Raw genomic sequence first — 18,616 nt, 5'->3', positions numbered from 1 at the left:
ATATTTTCTAATTTAGTTTCTTGTATTTTATTCATATTTTTGGTTAAGAAAGAAGTTTTACTTTTATTTATCTTTAAACCTGCTACCTTTCCGAATTGTTCAATAGTTTGCAATAAAGAAGGGACAGTTGTTATCGGTTCTTCAATTATAAACGTTAAGTCATCTGCAAAAGCTTGGAGTTTGTAAGTTTCGTCTCCTATAGTTAAACCTTTTATTTCGGAATCCGCTCTTATTTTAATTAATAAAGTTTCAAGTGTCATAATAAATAACAATGGTGATATAGGACATCCTTGACGAACTCCCTTGTTTATATCAAGTGCTTGTAATTGGTTATTATTTAATATTATTTTAGTCGTTTGTTTTGAGTATATAGTATCTATTAAATTAACAAATTTTGAGCCAAATCTCATTTTGTTTAATTGCATTTTTATAAATGTCCAGTTAACGTTGTCAAAGGCCTTTTGAGCATCTAAGAACATTAAGGATGCTGTCTTATCTGGATGTTGTTCATAGTATTCTAATGTATTTATTACTGTTCTAAGGTTATTTTTAATTTGTCGCCCTGGTAGAAATCCATTTTGGTCTTGATGTATTATTCCATTTATAATTCTTTTAAGTCTATCTGCATAAATGGCAATAAATATTTTATAATCTACATTTAATAAAGATATGGGTCTATAATTTTTGATTTTTAGTGGGTCAGTGCCGGATTTGTGTATTAAAGTTGTCAGCGATTCTGACCAAGATTTCGGAATTTTACCCTCAAGTCTACATGAATTAAAAATTTCTAACATATAGTTTCTTACTATTTCATTGTCTATCTTATACCATTCTGCCGGTATAGCATCCGGACCAGTGGCCTTATTGTTTTTCTGTTTTTTAATTATAGTTAGGAGTTCTTCCATTGTTATTGGACCATCCAACATGGTCTGTTGATCTTCTGTTATTTGTGGTAATTTTGAAGCCTGTAAGTAATTAAAAACCTCATCTTCACTAACATTGTCTTTGGCATAAAGATCTTTATAAAAGTTATAAACAATGTCCGCCTTTCCTTCTGTATCATATTTTATTGTACCATCTTTGTCTTCTAATTTTTTTATCAATTTGGATTGACTCTGCTTTCTAAGTTTATATGCTAACCATCTGCCTGGTTTATTTGCATGTTCAAAATAATGTTGTTTTGCTCTTTTAATTTTTTCAGTTATTTGATTTTGTTCTATAATTCTAATTTTATGTTTAATTACATTTATTTCTGTTTTAAAGTCTCTGTTCTTGGTGTGTTGCTGCGATGCAAATTCCAATTGTTTTAATTCATTTATTAGTTGTACGTACTTTAATTTATTTTCCTTATTGTATTTTGCTGTGTAAGATATTGTTAACCCTCTTATATAAGCTTTGAGTGTATCCCATATATTCTGTGGAGTGGTGTCTGGGGTTTTGTTAATCTCAAGAAATATTTTTAATTCCTTTTCGATCCAATCTTTATATTTCTTATCATTTAGTATAATTCTATTCATCCGCCAAATATTCTGTTTGTTGTTCCTTCTTATATAGACCACTATTGGGTTGTGGTCAGCCCATGTATTAACATCTATCTCTACTTCCCTTATTTCTTCTGCAACCATTTTTGATGTCCATACCATATCTATTCTTGTCCAGATTTTGTGGGGATTAGAATAAAACGTAAATTGTCTTTTATGGGGGTGTCTTTCCCTCCATATATCATTTAGCAATAATTCTGTTTTCATTTTTTGGAAAGTACTAGGTAGTAGATTTCTTTTTGTTTTTTTCCTTTTATTATGGCTCCCTCCCCCTGAATGGTCTAGTTGCCTATTCACAATAGCATTAAAATCACCTATTATTAATACATTCTCAATAGCTAAGTCTATTATTATTTGATGTAAATTTTTATAAAATATCATTTGGTCTTCATTGGGAGCATAAATAGAAACAACCACTATAGGTCTAGGTTCAATATCAACTTGTACAATCAATATTCTACCATCATTATCCTTATATATCTGTTTGGAATTTATAGAATTCTCTACATACATCACCACACCTCTTTTTTTTTGATCTGCTAATGCAGCATACATTTTTCCAATTTTGGGATTCAACAATAATTTTTGGTTATCTTTTTTGATATGTACTTCTTGTAATATTGCAATTTGAGCATTTTGATTTCTGATTTTAGAGAAGATTTGTTTCCTTTTCCTTGGTTCATTAAATCCGTTAACGTTTACCGAAAAGATCTTTAGATCTTTAGTTGTTGTCATTTAGTGGGTTTTTTGGTTTCTCGCTGAGGCTGAACTCTTCTTATAGCACCTTGGTCCTGCTCTATTGCTAGAGCTGTGGCCCCCAATAGTTCTTCTTGTTGGATTGCTAGTATCTCCCCTGATTGCTGTTGTGCTGGTTGTTGATGCGCCTCTTGTTGTTTATCTGAAAAGTCCATGTGGCTGATGCCACTATTTTCAAAGAAATACCTAGCTTGTTCTACATTTTCCAGCTTGTATCTTGTAGAACGCCATGTCAGAGAAAGACCTTGTGGGATTAACCAACGATAGGTTATATTTTCTTTGATCAAGATTCTGGTAAGAAACTGGTAATCTCTTCTGCTCTCTCTGACACTTCTTGGAACTTGTTTTAATATTTTTATTTCCACTCCTTGATGTTGGAGTTTGGAGTTTCTTGCCCAATGGAGTATGTCATCTCGCAAAGTTTTCCTGGTGAATTTGATATGAATCTCTCTTGGAAGATTGTGGCGACGGATGTAACTATTCGAAGTCCTGTAAACTTCATCGATTTCTTTCACTAGCGCAGCAGGATCCTCCTGGAGTATACCTCCAATCGTTTCCGCCATAGTCATTTTTAAATCTTCATCTTTTTCCTCTTTCATATTCTGAAATCGTAGTCCATACGAAGCACGTTGCATCTCCAGCTGAATAATTGATTCATCATGTCTTCTGTGTCTTGCATCAGCTCTCCCTTCGAGATAATCAATTCTTTTTGCGTTTTTGTCAGATTTCTCTTCAACCTTTTTCACTCGATCATCACTTTCTTGTAGTGTTTGTTGGATCTCCTTTATCTGGTCTTTCACCTCGCCCATATCAGCTTTCAGTTGGGCCATCTCCTTTTTAAATTCTGCCAAGTCTGCTTTTATGGCTTCCCTTTGTTGTGTTGCATCCTCTTTTATAACCTCTCTTTGTTGGGTGGCATTCTCTAGAGATTTAAAGATAGAGTCCTGCATATTGTTTAAAGTTTCTTGTAATGTTGCAAAGTTGGGCTGCGTTGTTTTGTCTTTTTCTTTATCCTTGGAAGACATAGCTGAGGCCTGGTGTGTCGGGGAAGGACGTGGGGACACTTGTGGAGAAGAGATTGTTGCAGTAGGTTGTTTTTTGACTGTTTTAACAACGGTTGAATAAGTTGACATTATCAATTTTGAATCCGCTGTTTAAAGTTTGAGTTAATTTAAATCAATCTAAATTTATATATAGTGAAAAGGAGAAAATTTCTATAAATTCCAAATCTATTCAATCTGTTTTATTAGCGGTTACGCTTAAATTATAACTATTCAATTATCAAGAAAGTTCAAAATTCAAAATCCAATATATATTGTTATTAATTATTTTAAAAATTTAAATTGTCTTTAAAAATTTAAAGATATAATACCTCAGGAAACTAATATAAAACTTTTAGGAATAAAAAACCAGTAAAAGTTAAAAATAAATGGTCTAATAAAAAGACAAAATAAATGACAGCAAAGAAAGAGTAATAACTATTTTAAAAAGGGAAAGTTTGAAAAAGTACAAAGAAAAAAAGAAGAGAAAAAAGATTTAATAAGGCAGCTAGAAGAGGGAGAAAAAGGGAGAGAAAAAAAAAGAAATGGGGAGTATTTCAATTCAAATAATTAAAATAGAGCAGGAAACCAAGATTTGCTAACAATGCATAGTCTTCAATTCAAACTTCTTTCAAAAATAGAAATAAAAAGAAGGAAAATCAGAAGGAGAACAAAGAAAGAGTTAATTAATCAAAAAAAAACACAATATGTATAGTTATGTTCTTCTTATAAATCAGGAGATTATATTAGATGAATAAAGAGTGTGAATCCCAATGTCAGAAAATACAATTGTACTTAATCCCAATTGCAGGTCTCACGAAAAAAAAAAAAAGTCAAATTAATAATTTTCTTGTAGTTAAAATGGAGTCTATGTTCTTTTCCAAATTCAAGACAAAGGCAAAAAAAATAGATCCCAAAATGGAGTCAGGTTAGAAGTCAGAAGTTCATATGATCAGGCAGATGTGAAAAGGTTCTCAGAAGAAAAAATAATCCCAAGGAAAAAAAGCAATCAGCAAGTAATCCAAGGTAGTTCAAAGACAGTCAGCAAGTAATCCAAGTAGGTTAATCCAAAGGTAAATATTCCAAAGGAAAGGTATCAGTTCCTTCTATTTCCCATTTATTTTCAAGTTGTTATATAATGATATTATGTTGCAAAGACAACAGGGTGAGAGAAAAAAAAAATAAGGCAACAAAGTTATATTCCTCCGCAGTTAAGATGTCAGCCCAGAACACAATGTTTTAACAGACTATAAAAAAGAGATTTTAGTCATCTTTACTAACTTCTTTTAAGCATTGAAATCTTCTAAATAGCCATTTCCAGTTCAAAATCTTTTATTAAAGCATAGAGTAAGAAAAAATATTTTATAGATTCCAAAATTCAAATACAAGATGGAAACAATGAAGATGAGAGAATTTAGTCTCGGCTGTTATTTGCGGATGAGACTCAGAAAAAAAAAAACTTTCACTTTCGCCTCGTTAAAAAAAAAAACTTTCCCTTGAGGCTTGCGAACGATCAAATCTTCAGATTTTGGTCTTGAAACAAAGAGGAAATTTTTTACCTTGAGTCCTTTATCGGATGTATTCTTTTTCAGTTAGATAAATGAAGAACTTTCAATTTAGAGCTTTTTCTCAGCTTCCCGCTGGGTGAGGGGAGAAAGCGCTGGCCGGTCCTCTCAGACGAAGAGGATCGGTTCTCCCGTCTTCGAAGCTGCGGGGCGAACCGCTGCCTCTGGAGTCTCAGCGATGGCTCCTCGGGCAGAGGGGAGCCCCCTGTTCTGGGATCGGGCCATCCGAGCCCGATCCGATCGCGAATGCGACCTTCGAAGGGGGTAGAAGGGATCGCTTGGCAGAGCCCTGCCAAGGATGTCCCGCCGCGATCACCGCCAAACCGGAAGCCCCCCTGCCTGAGAAAATATTTACAGACCCCTTATATCCTGGACATAAACAGTTTCAATTCTGCAGTTTTGATGCTACACTAGGGCATTAGATGCCAAAACAATTCGACATAGGGACATTTTCTTCCCTTGTACTCTACTGACCCCCTAATTTTCATAGTGCCTCTACCTAAGAACGCCTCTGTTTAAGAACTTTTCTAAATAAGAACCAGGTGTTCAAGATTTTTTTTGCCTCTTCTTAAGAACTATTTTCTACTTAAGAACCTGAGCCTGGAAAAATTTCCCAGAAAATTTGAGAGCAGCACGAAGGCCCGGCCAGTTTTCTGCCAATCCCCCTTTAATCCAAGCCATCTCAGGCTTTTCTGGGCTGCCAGAGGAGCCTTTCGGTGGCGCTTAAGTAAGCTTTGGCAGCTCAGAGTGAACGGAGCATTTTCCTTTCTCTCGGTGCTTGGAGAGGGAATAAACCTCTGCCAGCACCCAGAGAAAAGAAATGCTCCTTTTCTCTGGGCACTTGGAGAGGGAATAAACCACTTCGCTGGTGACTCCCTCGTACTGCCTCCAAGGTTGCCTCCCAGAGCATCTGGACACGGAAAGGCAAAAGGGCGTGCTTTACCCCAGCTGGATCTACTCACCTTCAGCCAAACCAAGGAGTCACCGCAGTGAAGGAAAGGCATTGTGTCAAAGCGAGCAAGCAAGAGGAGAGGGGAACCCTTCAGCATCGGAAGGAAGAGGAAGCAGGTAGCAGCAGCAGCCACCTTTCAGTCAAAGGAGCGGGAGGTTCCCCCCTCTTGCCCGCCTGGGTTTCTCTCTCTGGGAAGCAACCTTGCACCGGAAGTGTATGGGAGGCGCGTGCTTCTCCTCGCCGCCTCAGAGTCCCTCTTTTTTTTAAAAGCCTTTTTGATTCCCCTCACCTTCTTCCTTTGGCAGCGACTCTCCTCCTCCTCCTCTTCTTCCTCCTCCTCCTCCTACCCAAATTCTGAATTTTTATTTCTTTCCTAATGGGTTTGTACACATTGTTTGCTTTTACATTGACTCCTATGGGAAAAATTACTTTTCTAATTAAGAACCTGGTCACGGAATGAATTAAGTTCTTAAGTAGAGGTACCACTGTACTGTCCAATATACATTTACTTATATCACATGACTGTAGCATTATTTTTATCTTTATCTTTGCATATATACAGTGTTCCCTTGATTTCCGCGGGGGATGCGTTCCGAGACCACCCGCGAAAGTCTAATGTCCGCGAAGTTGAGATGCGGAAGTAAAAACACCATTTTTGGCTATGGACAGTATCACAAGCCCTCCCTTAACACTTTAACCCCTAAATTACCATTTCCCATTCCCTTAATGTTCTGTCTGGGTTCCCCCAGACCTCAACACCAACTGGAAAAAACAGCCAGACACTCTGGTAAAAGCCAAAAGTATTTTATAGCTGGAAAAAATAAACACAGAGGAAAACCTGTTCTTCCCAACAGACAGGCTATAATACTTTACAGCAGAGTCCTGATGTCCAGACAATACAGCAAGCTTCTTGCTGGCACACCCACCCCAAGGTTTCAGTAGTCAAAGGCACAAACCAGGATTCCAAGACGCCAAAGTTCACAGCCAGGTCCCAAGACTCTCAAAGATAAAACTCCACAAGCCAGGAAGGGTGGGTCTGCCTTTTAGCCTTTCCAAAGAGCACCACACCCAAACCCAGCTGTTGCCTCTTTAATGCTGAAAGGACTTAGCCAATTGATCCCTTCTCTGAGTAGCTCTTCTCTGTCGCAGATCAATTATGGCTTGTGCATTTTCCTCTAAGGAATCCAGGCTGCTTGCTGGGGAGAGCTCCCTCTGGGGGGACTCTGGCTGTCCTCCCTCTTCTTCAGCCTGGGATTCCTCCTCCTCGTCTGCCTGCACCTCCTGTTCCTCAGCCTCTCCCTCTGAGCTGGAAACCGACAGAAGATCAGCCGTTCCCTGAGGGGCCTCAGACGGAACCACAACACTTAACAACCATTTACTCACCATTATTACTGGTACTCACCATTGAATAAGATACTTAGTGATCCTGATATTTATAAACATAATTATTTATTAACAATAATTATATTTTTGGTATTTATTTGCAAAAATTATTAGTTTGGCAATGACATATGACGTCACCGGGTGGGAAAAACCGTGGTATAGGAAAAAAACCGCCAAGCATTTTTTAATTAATATTTTTTGAAAAACCGTGGTATAGGCTATTCGCGAAGTTCGAACCCGCGAAAATCGAGGGAACACTGTACTGAGAACTTCTGACTGGAGACAAATTTCTTGTATATCTAATCACACTTGGCCAAGCAACAAACCTGTTCTGTTCTGTTCTTCTACTCTGCTCTGCTCAAAGCAAAAGAGAGTAGGCTGCTTCATATAATGGGCTGTTTTGAAGCTACACAAGTGACTGGACTGTTGCAGTTACTAAATTTGGCTACGTGTATCTAAAATAAGTTGTATATCATTTGAATGAATTAAGGAAATGCTAGATGACATGTAGTCAGGATATTGCAGTTACTATGTACATTACTTTGAAACTAATCTTCGCCAAGCAAGGAAGAAAAGGAGCGAGAGATTTAAGTTTCTGAATGGCAAATCTCTCATTGAAACCTGAGATAAAGAAGTTGGTTGCTAAAGACTGCCAAGATACATGTGTGAAACCACTAAAAAGTAGCTCTTGCCAGACATCACCAACCTAATGCGCCCTCCAAAGTTTCCAAGATTTGCAATTTGCATAATTCCCAGGCAGCATAGACTTGATAATATTATTATGTTTTTGGAATAGAAATCCTAAAGGGCTAGGATTTTAAGTATGATTTAAAATATGCTTATATGATGTATAAGTATGACTTATACATAGTCATACTTACTGTACATTGCAACATGATATTATGGCATCTCTTAAGGGAAAGGAGAAAATGGAGAATCTGTAGTTTAGTATTTTGTAGCATACAATCTGTACATTAGATCGCAGATAAATTAGTTAAATGAATTTGTTCAGATAATAAATCCTGTGAAATAATAAATCAACTTTACTTCAGATCTGTTTGCCGCTAATTTAGTTATTCCTCTTTTTAATTTTCTTTCGCAGAGGATGTTAAACAGGTGTTTGGCCAGACTACAATTCACCGCCGTATTCCTTTTAACTGGAATTCTGAATTTGTGCAGCTACATTTTGGAAAAGATCGGAAAAGGCGTCTAACGTATGCAGAGTTCACCCAATTCTTATTGGTGAGTTTTGATAATAATTTTAAATCTTAACAAAGAACAAGAAGAGTTTTTAAAATGCTATATATTTTGCCATATAGATTTCTTTTTAATCTATAAGTAATTTTAGATTTGCTATTTGTGTCCCCCCATTTCCCGCCCTCCCACTATCTCCCCTCCCTCCCTCTCTGGTGTGTGCATAATAAACATACAAGTAGTTATCACTTTATGACCATTTGTTCACCAACCATATGAAATTTCAACATACGGTTGAATGCTGAAAAAATGGAATTCCTACCTGTGCCCAAAGTTATAGCAGTTTGCAGCGTTCCTATAGTCACATGATCAAGATTTTGTTGCCTTAGCAGCCTGCCTGCAGCTTTCTGAAAATAGCACACCTTTCTGAAATCTCAGAAAGCTTGGATAGGAATCATTTACCAGAGAATGTCCAAAAAGGAGATAGCAAAGGCAGCTGGTTGTGAAAGCAAAAGGTCAGTACAAGAAACTGTAAAGGAGACAGCTAGGCAAACTAATACTTGATGGGTATTCCTGGGTACTGCAGCTTGGTGTCACATGGATATAAGGAACTATATCTAAGAAGCATTCGCCAGTGAGGTAGAAGGGCCCATGTTAGCATAGTGGCCATGGACCTAAAAAAACGCAGTAAAGCGTTTCTTCTTTGACCAAAGTGGCTGGGCATAAAAGGCAAAAGGTCAGTGCATGGAACTGGGAGAGAAGGCAGCTGGCTGACAATGTTTGATGGCGTGAACTAGACAACTAGAGCCATGTAATTTTTGATGTCTTGCAAGAAAAGAACTTAATTGGTTCCAGGACGAGGTTCATAAGGTGAAAAGTTCGTAAGACGAAACAGTGTTTCCCATAGGAATCAATGCAAAAGCGATTAATGCGTACAAAATTCAGCCCCTTTGCCAGCCGAAGCGCCCGTTTTTTTGCTGCTGGGATTCTTCTGAGGCTCTCCTTCATGGGAAACCCCACCTCTGGACTTTGGTGTTTTTGTGATGCTGCAGGGGAATCCCAGCAGGGGAATCCCAGCAGCGCAAAAACGGGCACTTCGCTGGCAATGGAAGGTCGGGAGGTGGGGTTTCCCAACGAGGGGAGCCTTCGCCTGGCAACGGAAGTCCAGAGGCGGGGCATCCCAGTGGCGGCGGTGGCGAGTTCGTAAGGTGAAAATTATTCGGAAGAACATGCAAAAACTTAAAAAAAATAAGACCTCCCTGAAAATAAGCCCCACTGCTTATTTTCAAGCCGACCAGAAAATAAGACCGTGTCTTATTTTTGGGGAAACACGGTATTGCTAAAATATCTTGATATCATCAGACAAGGCTAGATCCATGTTTCCGTTGTTTCAATTGGATGTGTTATAAAGAGCTGTTACACAAGAGAGTTTTGACAAAGGATCATATTTCAGGACTATCAAGTCTGTAATTTTGTTTACATAATGATGTTAGTTCACAGTAGGAAGTGTTATCATTTTGATGAGGAATAATTAAGATAATGCTGCTAGGACAAATGCTTCAAATTGACTTGGTGGAGTAGAGTCTAATTAATTCTTTGTCTGAAGAGGATGTTAGATGTCTCATATAATATAATCACGTTCTATTAGTTGTAATGACTGTCATTTTACTGACTGCACTTGACTTCAGATCCAGCCCTTCTTTATTGTTTGGAAACTGATTAAAACCTGATTGTCTCTTCTGTAACAATACCATGGAGAATTGCTGTATTCAATTTGAAATTTCCAATCTTGTGTGCATGTTGCATATGGATCTTTCCAACTCTCTTAATCCATATTCATCAAAATGTTTGTCCTTAAAGATCTAGGTAAAAGGCTCGTTTATGTAGCCTTTTTGGGTTTAAATACATGGCTTCTATGAAGAAGAACCTTCCGTTGTAAATTTTGTTACAGAAGTTTGAGATGTTTCTTTCGAAAAGCTGTTCTTTGCATGAGATGTAGACATCTTTAAGACATCTTGTTTTGAATTAGGCAAGTTTTATTATTTAACCCTTGTTCTTTGTACCTTGAATTGGTCACCTTAAGAAAGCAGGTCTCATAGTTGTCTCAGTATGTGAATTCTTTGTTATAGTTTTCATAATTTGCACCAGATGTGAGACCACTGGTTCTTTTAAGTACTTTTTGTACATACATATCCACTTTCTTAAGGTATTTAAATTGTAATAGTTGGAGCAGTGAATGATTGGACAATATAGAATAACAGAATTGGAAGCGACCTTGTAGGTCATCTAGTCTAACCCCCTACTTAAGCTGGAGACCTTATACTATTTCTGACAAGTGGCTGCCCAGTCTCTTCTTGAAAAACCTTCAGTTGATAAAGCACCAACAACTTCTGAAAGCAAGCGGACACATTAGTTCTTAAGTCCAAAGGCCAGACAAGAAACAATAGATGGATGTTTTAGCCTCCAGGCTCCTAATCATCTTTGTTGCTCTTCTCTGCACTCTTTCTAGAGCCTCAACATCTTTTTTTGTAGTGCCGTAATCAAAATTGGATCCAATACTCTAAGTGTGTCTTACTAAGGTTTTATAGACTGGTTTTAATACTTCCTGTGATCTTGATTCAATCCCTCTGTTAATACAGTTTAGGATTGCATTGGTTTTTCTGACTGCTGCCGCACACGGCTGGCTCATATGTAATTGATTGTCCACTAGATCATAGTTACTGCTATTAAGCCAAGTTTCACCTAATCTGTACTTGTGGGTTTTTTTGTTTTTCTTGGCTTTTCTTGACTTTTATCCAAGTTGAATTTCATTTTGATAGATAGGGCCAAAGGGTTCAAGTCTATCAAGATCTATTTGGATTTTGAGCCTATATAAGGCGTTGTTTATTTTTGCCAGGTTAATATCATTGCAAATTTCAAAAGTTCCCCTTCTATTCCATCATCAAATCATTTATTAAAATATGTTGATCTCACCTCATTCCTAAGATTCTGTAAGCGCATCAGTGTGCTTACTGTCCCTGCCCTACTGTCTCCATTAATTCCCACCCATTTACTGTATTCATATTTATGTTTATGCTTATACCTGTTATCTTTTACATGTTTGACAAACTAACTAACTAACTAACTAACTAACTAACTAACTAACTAACTAACTAACTAACTAACTAAATATTGAAGATTACTAGACCTAAGACAAGAACTTGTGATACCATACTTCTTATTTCCTTCCATGTAGATGAAATACCATTGAGGATTACTCATTGAGTATGGCTTGTCAACCAGTTACCAACGTATCTGGTGGTGATGCTATCTATCCACCTTTGTTCTTGTGTTCACTTTCCTATTGAAACACTTCCCTCTTGAACTTTATTTAACCTTTTAACATGTCATGTATCATGTATATAAATATTATTATATCTTTGTATACCACCTGACAAAACAAAGTAAAATAAATAAGTAAATAAAATAAAATAAATAAAATAAATAAAATAAAATAAATAAAATAAAATAAATAAAATAAATGAAATGAAATGAAATGAAATAAAATTTTGGTTAGGTTCTCAAAAATGTCTGATTTTTGCTCCAGGGACTCAATGTATCTCTCTAGATTGACTGTCTGGTCTACAGATGGGCTGGTTCTGTTCCCTTGAGAATTGAATCTCCTATCACCAGGATTTCCTCCTTTTTTGTCCTAGGAAGGTTTGGAGTGTTTTTCGACCTGTCACAAAAGCTATCTTTTTAGGAACATTTGATTATGCTTCTTTTCTATGGGTATGCATGTTTTTTCCCAAGGAGAGTTTATGAAATTGATTGCTCAGCTCCAGTTGAGCTGAGTCAGAGTGGATTGGTTTGGACAGGGGTCTTGTAAAGTGGGTAAGAACACACAGTTATAGCTAATTGGTTGAAGAGAGCTGGTGATTGGTTGTTGCGAGTGTAAAGGGGGAATTTCCTTGTTTCCTGCCCCCCCCCCCCCGCTCTCTGATTTACTTCATGATGTTGCTGCAGTTGTATGATCAAGTCCTCTACTGTGGAGAGGACTTGACCTCTTTTTAGGCACTTAAACTTTAAACTAACTATTTAAAAAATGTTTGCATACATGTGTTTTAATTAATCAACTCCATTCTTAGCATTTCCATTGTGTTAAATTCATTTAACAGTTCAATACATTAAAATTATTGCTGAACAATGGAACAAAACTTTTAGTTTTGTCTTCTCCAATGTTCCATTCTACTTCATTCATCAGATAATATGAGCGCCGGTTAAGAATGAGTTATAGAAGTTGCTGTTTAGGATATCCCCAGTTAGGAACTGTGTTATAAGAGATCTACCAGTTAAAACTTCTACATTTTATGGCAGTGACACACTGATAAAAGCATATATATGCACTTATGCCATTTTTGAATTGCAAATAAGCAACATCAATTGAATAGTGTTAACTACAGGCAAACAACCTGATGTTTTCCTTATCCCCTTTAAAATACAAATGGTGTCTCTGGGGGGGGGGGGGGATAGGATAGTTGTTACATCTAGAAATTTCAGAATGGTTTATACAAATGTATTCATTTATCCAATTGTTAAAATCCAATTTTGGATGTGTTAAATGCTGAACATCTAACCTTTTGTAGTTATAAAATAATGTCTCCTTTTCAGTGGGTGTTTATGATGGACATTCTTATCCCAGCATTGATTAAAAGCATAAAAAATTGTAAAAGCATAAAAATTTGTCAATCAGAATTACCAAAATAAAACTTTCTATATGGAAAAAGTGGCTAAAAGAAATCAACTATTCCAATTCAGTAAGTGAAATAAAAACTTTGCTGGAATAATTTAATTGGAGGCTCAAAGAATCCTTATTATTTATTCCTAATATCCCTTACTTTCTGCCATTGCTACGAAATGTTTCACACAATGTACAAAAAGGTAGTTGTAAGTGAAATCAGTGAAGTGTAGCTTAAGCTGCCATTGCAAGAAAAGAAGATTAAAAGAAAAAAGAGAAGAAAAGAGGGAAAAGATGAAAACTGCTTTTCAGTGCAATCTAAACAGCTTGACAAATATTCTCTCAACTGCAGATGATATCTACATGGCTTTAAGGATACCTTCATTCTTCTATGTTCACAGTCTGAATATTGTACCTAAAAGGCACAATAAGTGTTTATTCAAAATGTATGTATAACAGAAATTGAGGTGCCATCCATGTGCAAATTCGTGGACACACAAGGGATTTGTCTTGGTGCATACGCTCTCACAGTAGGATTACATTCCTGAAGAATGTATAAGGTACAATAATGATAGTTATAGGGTACAAATAAGCAATCAAATCACATCAGGAAATGGTAAATATAAATCGTAAGAATACAAGCAACAAACTTACAGTCATGCAAGCATAAATGGAAGGAAATGGGTGATAGGAAAGATGAGAAGATTAATAGTAGTGCAGACTTAGTAAATAGTTTGACAGTGTTGAGGGAATTATTTGCTTAGCAGAGTGATGGTGTTTGGGAAAAAACTGTTCTTATGTCTAATTGTTCTGGTGTGCAAAGCTCCATAGCATCATTTTGAGGGTAGGAATTAAAACAATTTAATGTGAGAGGTCTGTAAATATTTTCAGTGCCAACTTTTTGACTCATGCAGTATACAGGTCTTCAATAAAAGGCAGGTTAGTAGCAATTGTTTTTTCCTGCAGTTCTAATTATCATCTGAAGTCTTTGTCTGTCTTGTTGGGTTGCAGAACCAAACCAGACAATTATAGAGGTGCAGATGACAGATTCAATAATTCCTCTGTAGAATTATCTTCTGCGGCTCCTTTGCGGCAGTTTGAGCTTTCTGAGTTGGCAAAAGAAGTAGGTTCTTTGTTTCACTTTTTAAATTACATTTTTGTTATTAGGTGTCCACTTTAGATCTTGAGATACAGTAGAACATAGAAATTTGAAGGTCTCTACTGTTGATACTGTGTTGTCTTGTAAGAGCATGTATTGTATACTGAATACATGAATAGTATGGTAGTATGGGAAGGTTTCTCCTAAAGTCTACCGCCATTTCTATGGTTTTGAGTGTGTTCAGTTCCAGGTTGTTTCAGTTGCACCATGAGGCTAGTTGTTAAACCTCCTGTCTGTATGCGGATTCATCATCTCAAATGAGCCTGATCACTATTGTGTCGTCTGCGAACCTCAATCATTTAATATATGGATCATTTGAGATGCAATCATTGGTATATATAGAGCAGAGAAATGGAGAGAGCACACAGCCCTGGAGGCTCATGTGCTAATTGTACAGGTATCTGAGATGACTCTGCTTAGCTTCACCTGCTGCTTCCTATCTGTTAGGAAGCTTATGATTCACTTGCAAGTGTGTTCAGGCAACTGGTTTAGCTTAGTTGGAAAATTGTCTGAAATGATAGTATTGAATGCTAAACTAAAGTCTACAAAGAGGACCTTTGCATAGGTCTTTGGCGATTCGAGATGTAGGATGTAGTGCAGAGCCATTATTAAAAGCATCATCTGTTGATCTATTTGCTCGGTATGCAAATTGCAGGAGGGAATTTCAAATGGGACAGCACTAGCTTTTCAAAGGTTTTCATAACTACAGATGTTAGAGCAACTGGTCTGTAGTCGTTCAGTTCCTTGATATTGGGTGCTTCGGCACTGGATGATAATAAAGCGTTAGAAGCAAGAAGGAACATAGCACATCTCTAGTGATTTATTGAAGATTTGAGTGAAGATGGGGGGCAGACTTTTAAGCAAGACGGAGTTATCTTGTCTGGGCCTGGAGTTTTTCCTGGATTTTGTCTGTGAAATAGGTCTTGCACTTCCTTTTCTTGTGATCACCAGGGGTTGTGAACCCAATGAGAGGTGGTCACTTTTAGGAGCCTGGCTGTTGTTGTGTCTGAGATGTGGGTTGTGGAGATAGGTGGCTGTAGTTCACTTTCAAACCTATAGTAAAACATGTTCAGATCATCTGCCAGTTGTTAATTTTCTTCAGCCTGGCAAGGTGGTTTGTGATATTTTTAAGAATGTGCTGGTTCATTTGTTGAGAACCGATTCTTTAGCTTTTCAGAGTAGCTTCTTTTTGTTGCTCTAATCTCCCTGGTTAATACATTTCTGGCCTGAATGTATAGTATTTTGTCACCTTTTTCTGTAGGCTTTCTCTTTGGAATGATTATGCTGCTTAAGTTTAGCTGTGAACCAAGGTTTATTGTTACTATATATTCATAGGTTCCTGGTTAGTACACATAGGTTTTCACAGAGACTGACATATGATGTTATGGTATCTGTGAATTCATCCAGGCCTGCAGAGGTATCTTCAAAAATATTCAACCTTGAGCCCATCAGGAATGAATTAGCAGGATTGGTAACATTGCATGATATTCTAAAATTGTATTGGGATCCAAAAAGAATTTATTAAGCAGTCCTAAAATCTAGTGAGGTATAGTAAATATTTGAATTTTGCCATTATTTACATTTTGCTTTTATTCTTAACAAGAAAAGAAAGATTAAAAAGCAGTGGAAGTAATGGGTCTGGATGGGTGTCAACAGGCTCAAACTCAACTTTGACAAGACGGAGTGGCTGTGGGTTTTGCCTCTTAAAGACAATTCCATCTGTCCATCCAACACCCTGGGGGGGATTATTGACCCCCTAGGAGAGGGTCCACAACTTGAGTGTCCTCCTCAATCCACAGCTAACATTAGAACATCATCTTTCGGCCGTGGCGAGGAGGGTGTTTGTCTAGGTTCGCCTGATGCACCAGTTGCAGCCCTATTGGACAGGGAGTCTCTGCTCACAGTCACTCATGCCCTCATCACCTTGAGGTTCGACTATTGCAACGCTCTCTACATGGGGCTACCTTTGAAAAGTGTTCAGAAACTTCAGATCGTGCAGAATGCGGTCGCGCGAGCAATCATGGCCCTGCCTAGATACGCCCACATCTCGTCAACTCTCCGCGGCTTACATTGGTTGCCAATCAGTTTCTGATCACAATTCAAAGTGTTGGTAATGACCTATAAAGCCCTACATGGCATCGGACTATAATATCTACAGGACTGCCTTCTGCCGCACGAATCCCAGCTGCCAGTAGGTCCCACAGAGTTGGCCTTCTCTGGGTCCCATCGACTACACAATGCTGTCTGGTGGGACCTAGGGGTAGAGCCTTCTCTGTGGTGGCCCCGACCCTCTGGAATCAACTCCCCCAGAGATTTGAATTGCCCCCACCCTCCTTGTCTTCCTCAAGATATTAAAGACCCATTTATGCTGCCCGGCATGGGGAGACTAACCCCCCCCCCATCTTTTTGACTAGCATTTGAGAATGGTGTGTTTGTGTAGAATTGATTTTTTTTTAAGTAATAATGGGTTTTTAAATTAATTTTAATATTAGATTTGTATCATATTGTAATTTGGTGCTGTTGTGAGCCGCTCTGAGTCCTCGGAGAGGGGTGTCATACAAATCTAATAAATTATTATTAATTATTAAGCTCCCGCTATACTATTACAAATGCCTTAATAACTACTGATATAGTTTGATTCCTATGGCATAATCCAAACAGACTGGATATATTGGTTTTAACAGGAAGCATATAGTGTTGAACATCTTGCTAAAATCTTGCTAATTTAGATTAACTGTACTGAATTATATCATGTATCTAAAATGATATTTTTTGTGAGTGTTGGTTGCTTATTCTAATATTTGTATCTTGTTATTTTCTAGAATGAGATTGAATGGATTTTACTGTATTTATTTCATGGATTTTCTCAAATATCAATACTGTAAAGCTAAATAAAATATAGCCTTAGACTGGATCATTGCTTGCATTAGGGCAGTGTTTCCCAACCTTGGCAACTTGAAGATATCTGGACTTCAACTCCCAGAATTCCCCAGCCAGCATTTGCTGGCTGGGGAATTCTGGGAGTTTTATTTTATTTATTAATAGAGTTGAAAGGGACCGTTAGGTCATCGAGTCCAACCCCCTGCCCGAGCAGGAAATCCTACAGCACCCCAGCCAAATGGAAGTCCAATCTCCTCTTGAAGGTGTCCAGAGTTGGGGAGTTCACCACCTCCCCTGGCAGGCAGTTCCATTGGTTGATCGCTCTGACCGTCAGGAAGTTCTTCCTTATTTCCAGGTTGAATCTCTCCTTGGTCAGCTTCCAACCATTGTTCCTCGTCCGGCCCTCTGGTGCCCTGGGGAATAAAGAGACCCCCTCCTCACCGTGGCAACCCCTCAAGTATCTGTAAACTGCTATCATGTCCCCTCTAGACCTTCTTTTTTCTAGGCTGTCCATGCCCAGTTCTCTCAATCTCTCTTCGTAAGTCTTGGTTTCGAGTCCCCTAATCATTTTGGTTGCTCTTTTTTGCACCTTCTCCAGAGTTTCGATGTCTTTTGGGAAGTGAGGTGACCAAAATTGGATGCAGTACTCCAGGTGGGGTCTGACCAGGGCATAGTAGAGTGGTATTAGTACTTCCATGGTCTTGGAGCGTATTCCTCTGTTGATGCAGCTTAGGATTGAGTTGGCTTTTTTGGCTACTGCTGCACATTGCTGACTCATGTTTACTTGATTGTCCACCAAGACTCCAAGTTGAAGTCCAAATATCTTCAAGTTCCCAAGGTTGGGAAACACTGCATTAGGGTATATGCACTATTCTGTGAGTGATGCATTATTCATGGACTACAGTAGAACCCCGACTTACGAGACTAATTGGTTCCGGAAGGAGGCTCGTAAGTCGGAACGCTCGTATGATGAAACATTGTTTCCCATAGGAAACAATGTAAAGTCAATTAATCCGTGCAACAACAAAAAAAAACCGCTGCCGCCGAACGCGGAAGTTAGCGTTCAGAGACAGCTGCGAAGCAGCGCACGTGTTTTAAAACGTGGCAGCCGGCCTGGGGGGCTCGGGGGGAAGCCCCCGAGCCCCCCATGCCGGCTGCAACCTTTTAAAACACGCGCGCCGCTTCGCAGCTCTCTGCTGAATCCGGAACGCTAACTTCCGCGTTCGGATTCAGCAGACAGCTGCGAAGCAGCGCGCGTGTTTTAAAATGTGGCAGCCGGCCTGGGGGGCTCGGGGGGAAGCCCCCGAGCCCCCCAGGCCGGCTGTGACGTTTTAAAACACGCGCGCCGCTTCGCAGCTCTCTGCTGAATCCGGAACGCTAACTTCCGCGTTCGGATTCAGCAGACAGCTGCGAAGCAGCGCGCGTGTTT

General features: G+C 38.4%; 1 protein-coding gene across 1 annotated transcript in view; it reads left to right on the top strand.

Moving 5' to 3' along the window:
• Positions 1 to 18,616, top strand: part of SLC25A13 (solute carrier family 25 member 13) — a 151,685-nt gene that overhangs the window by 64,549 nt on the left and 68,520 nt on the right. The window contains exon 5 of the mRNA XM_070729197.1: positions 8,340 to 8,479. Coding sequence (XP_070585298.1) covers positions 8,340 to 8,479 — 140 coding nt within the window. The remainder of the gene's footprint in view (positions 1 to 8,339; positions 8,480 to 18,616) is intronic.

The sequence above is a fragment of the Erythrolamprus reginae genome, chromosome Z, assembly GCF_031021105.1.
Source record: "Erythrolamprus reginae isolate rEryReg1 chromosome Z, rEryReg1.hap1, whole genome shotgun sequence".
Taxonomy (NCBI): domain Eukaryota; kingdom Metazoa; phylum Chordata; class Lepidosauria; order Squamata; family Dipsadidae; genus Erythrolamprus; species Erythrolamprus reginae.
The sequence above is the reverse complement of the archived record's forward strand: the minus strand, read 5'-3'. Positions and strand labels throughout refer to the sequence as shown.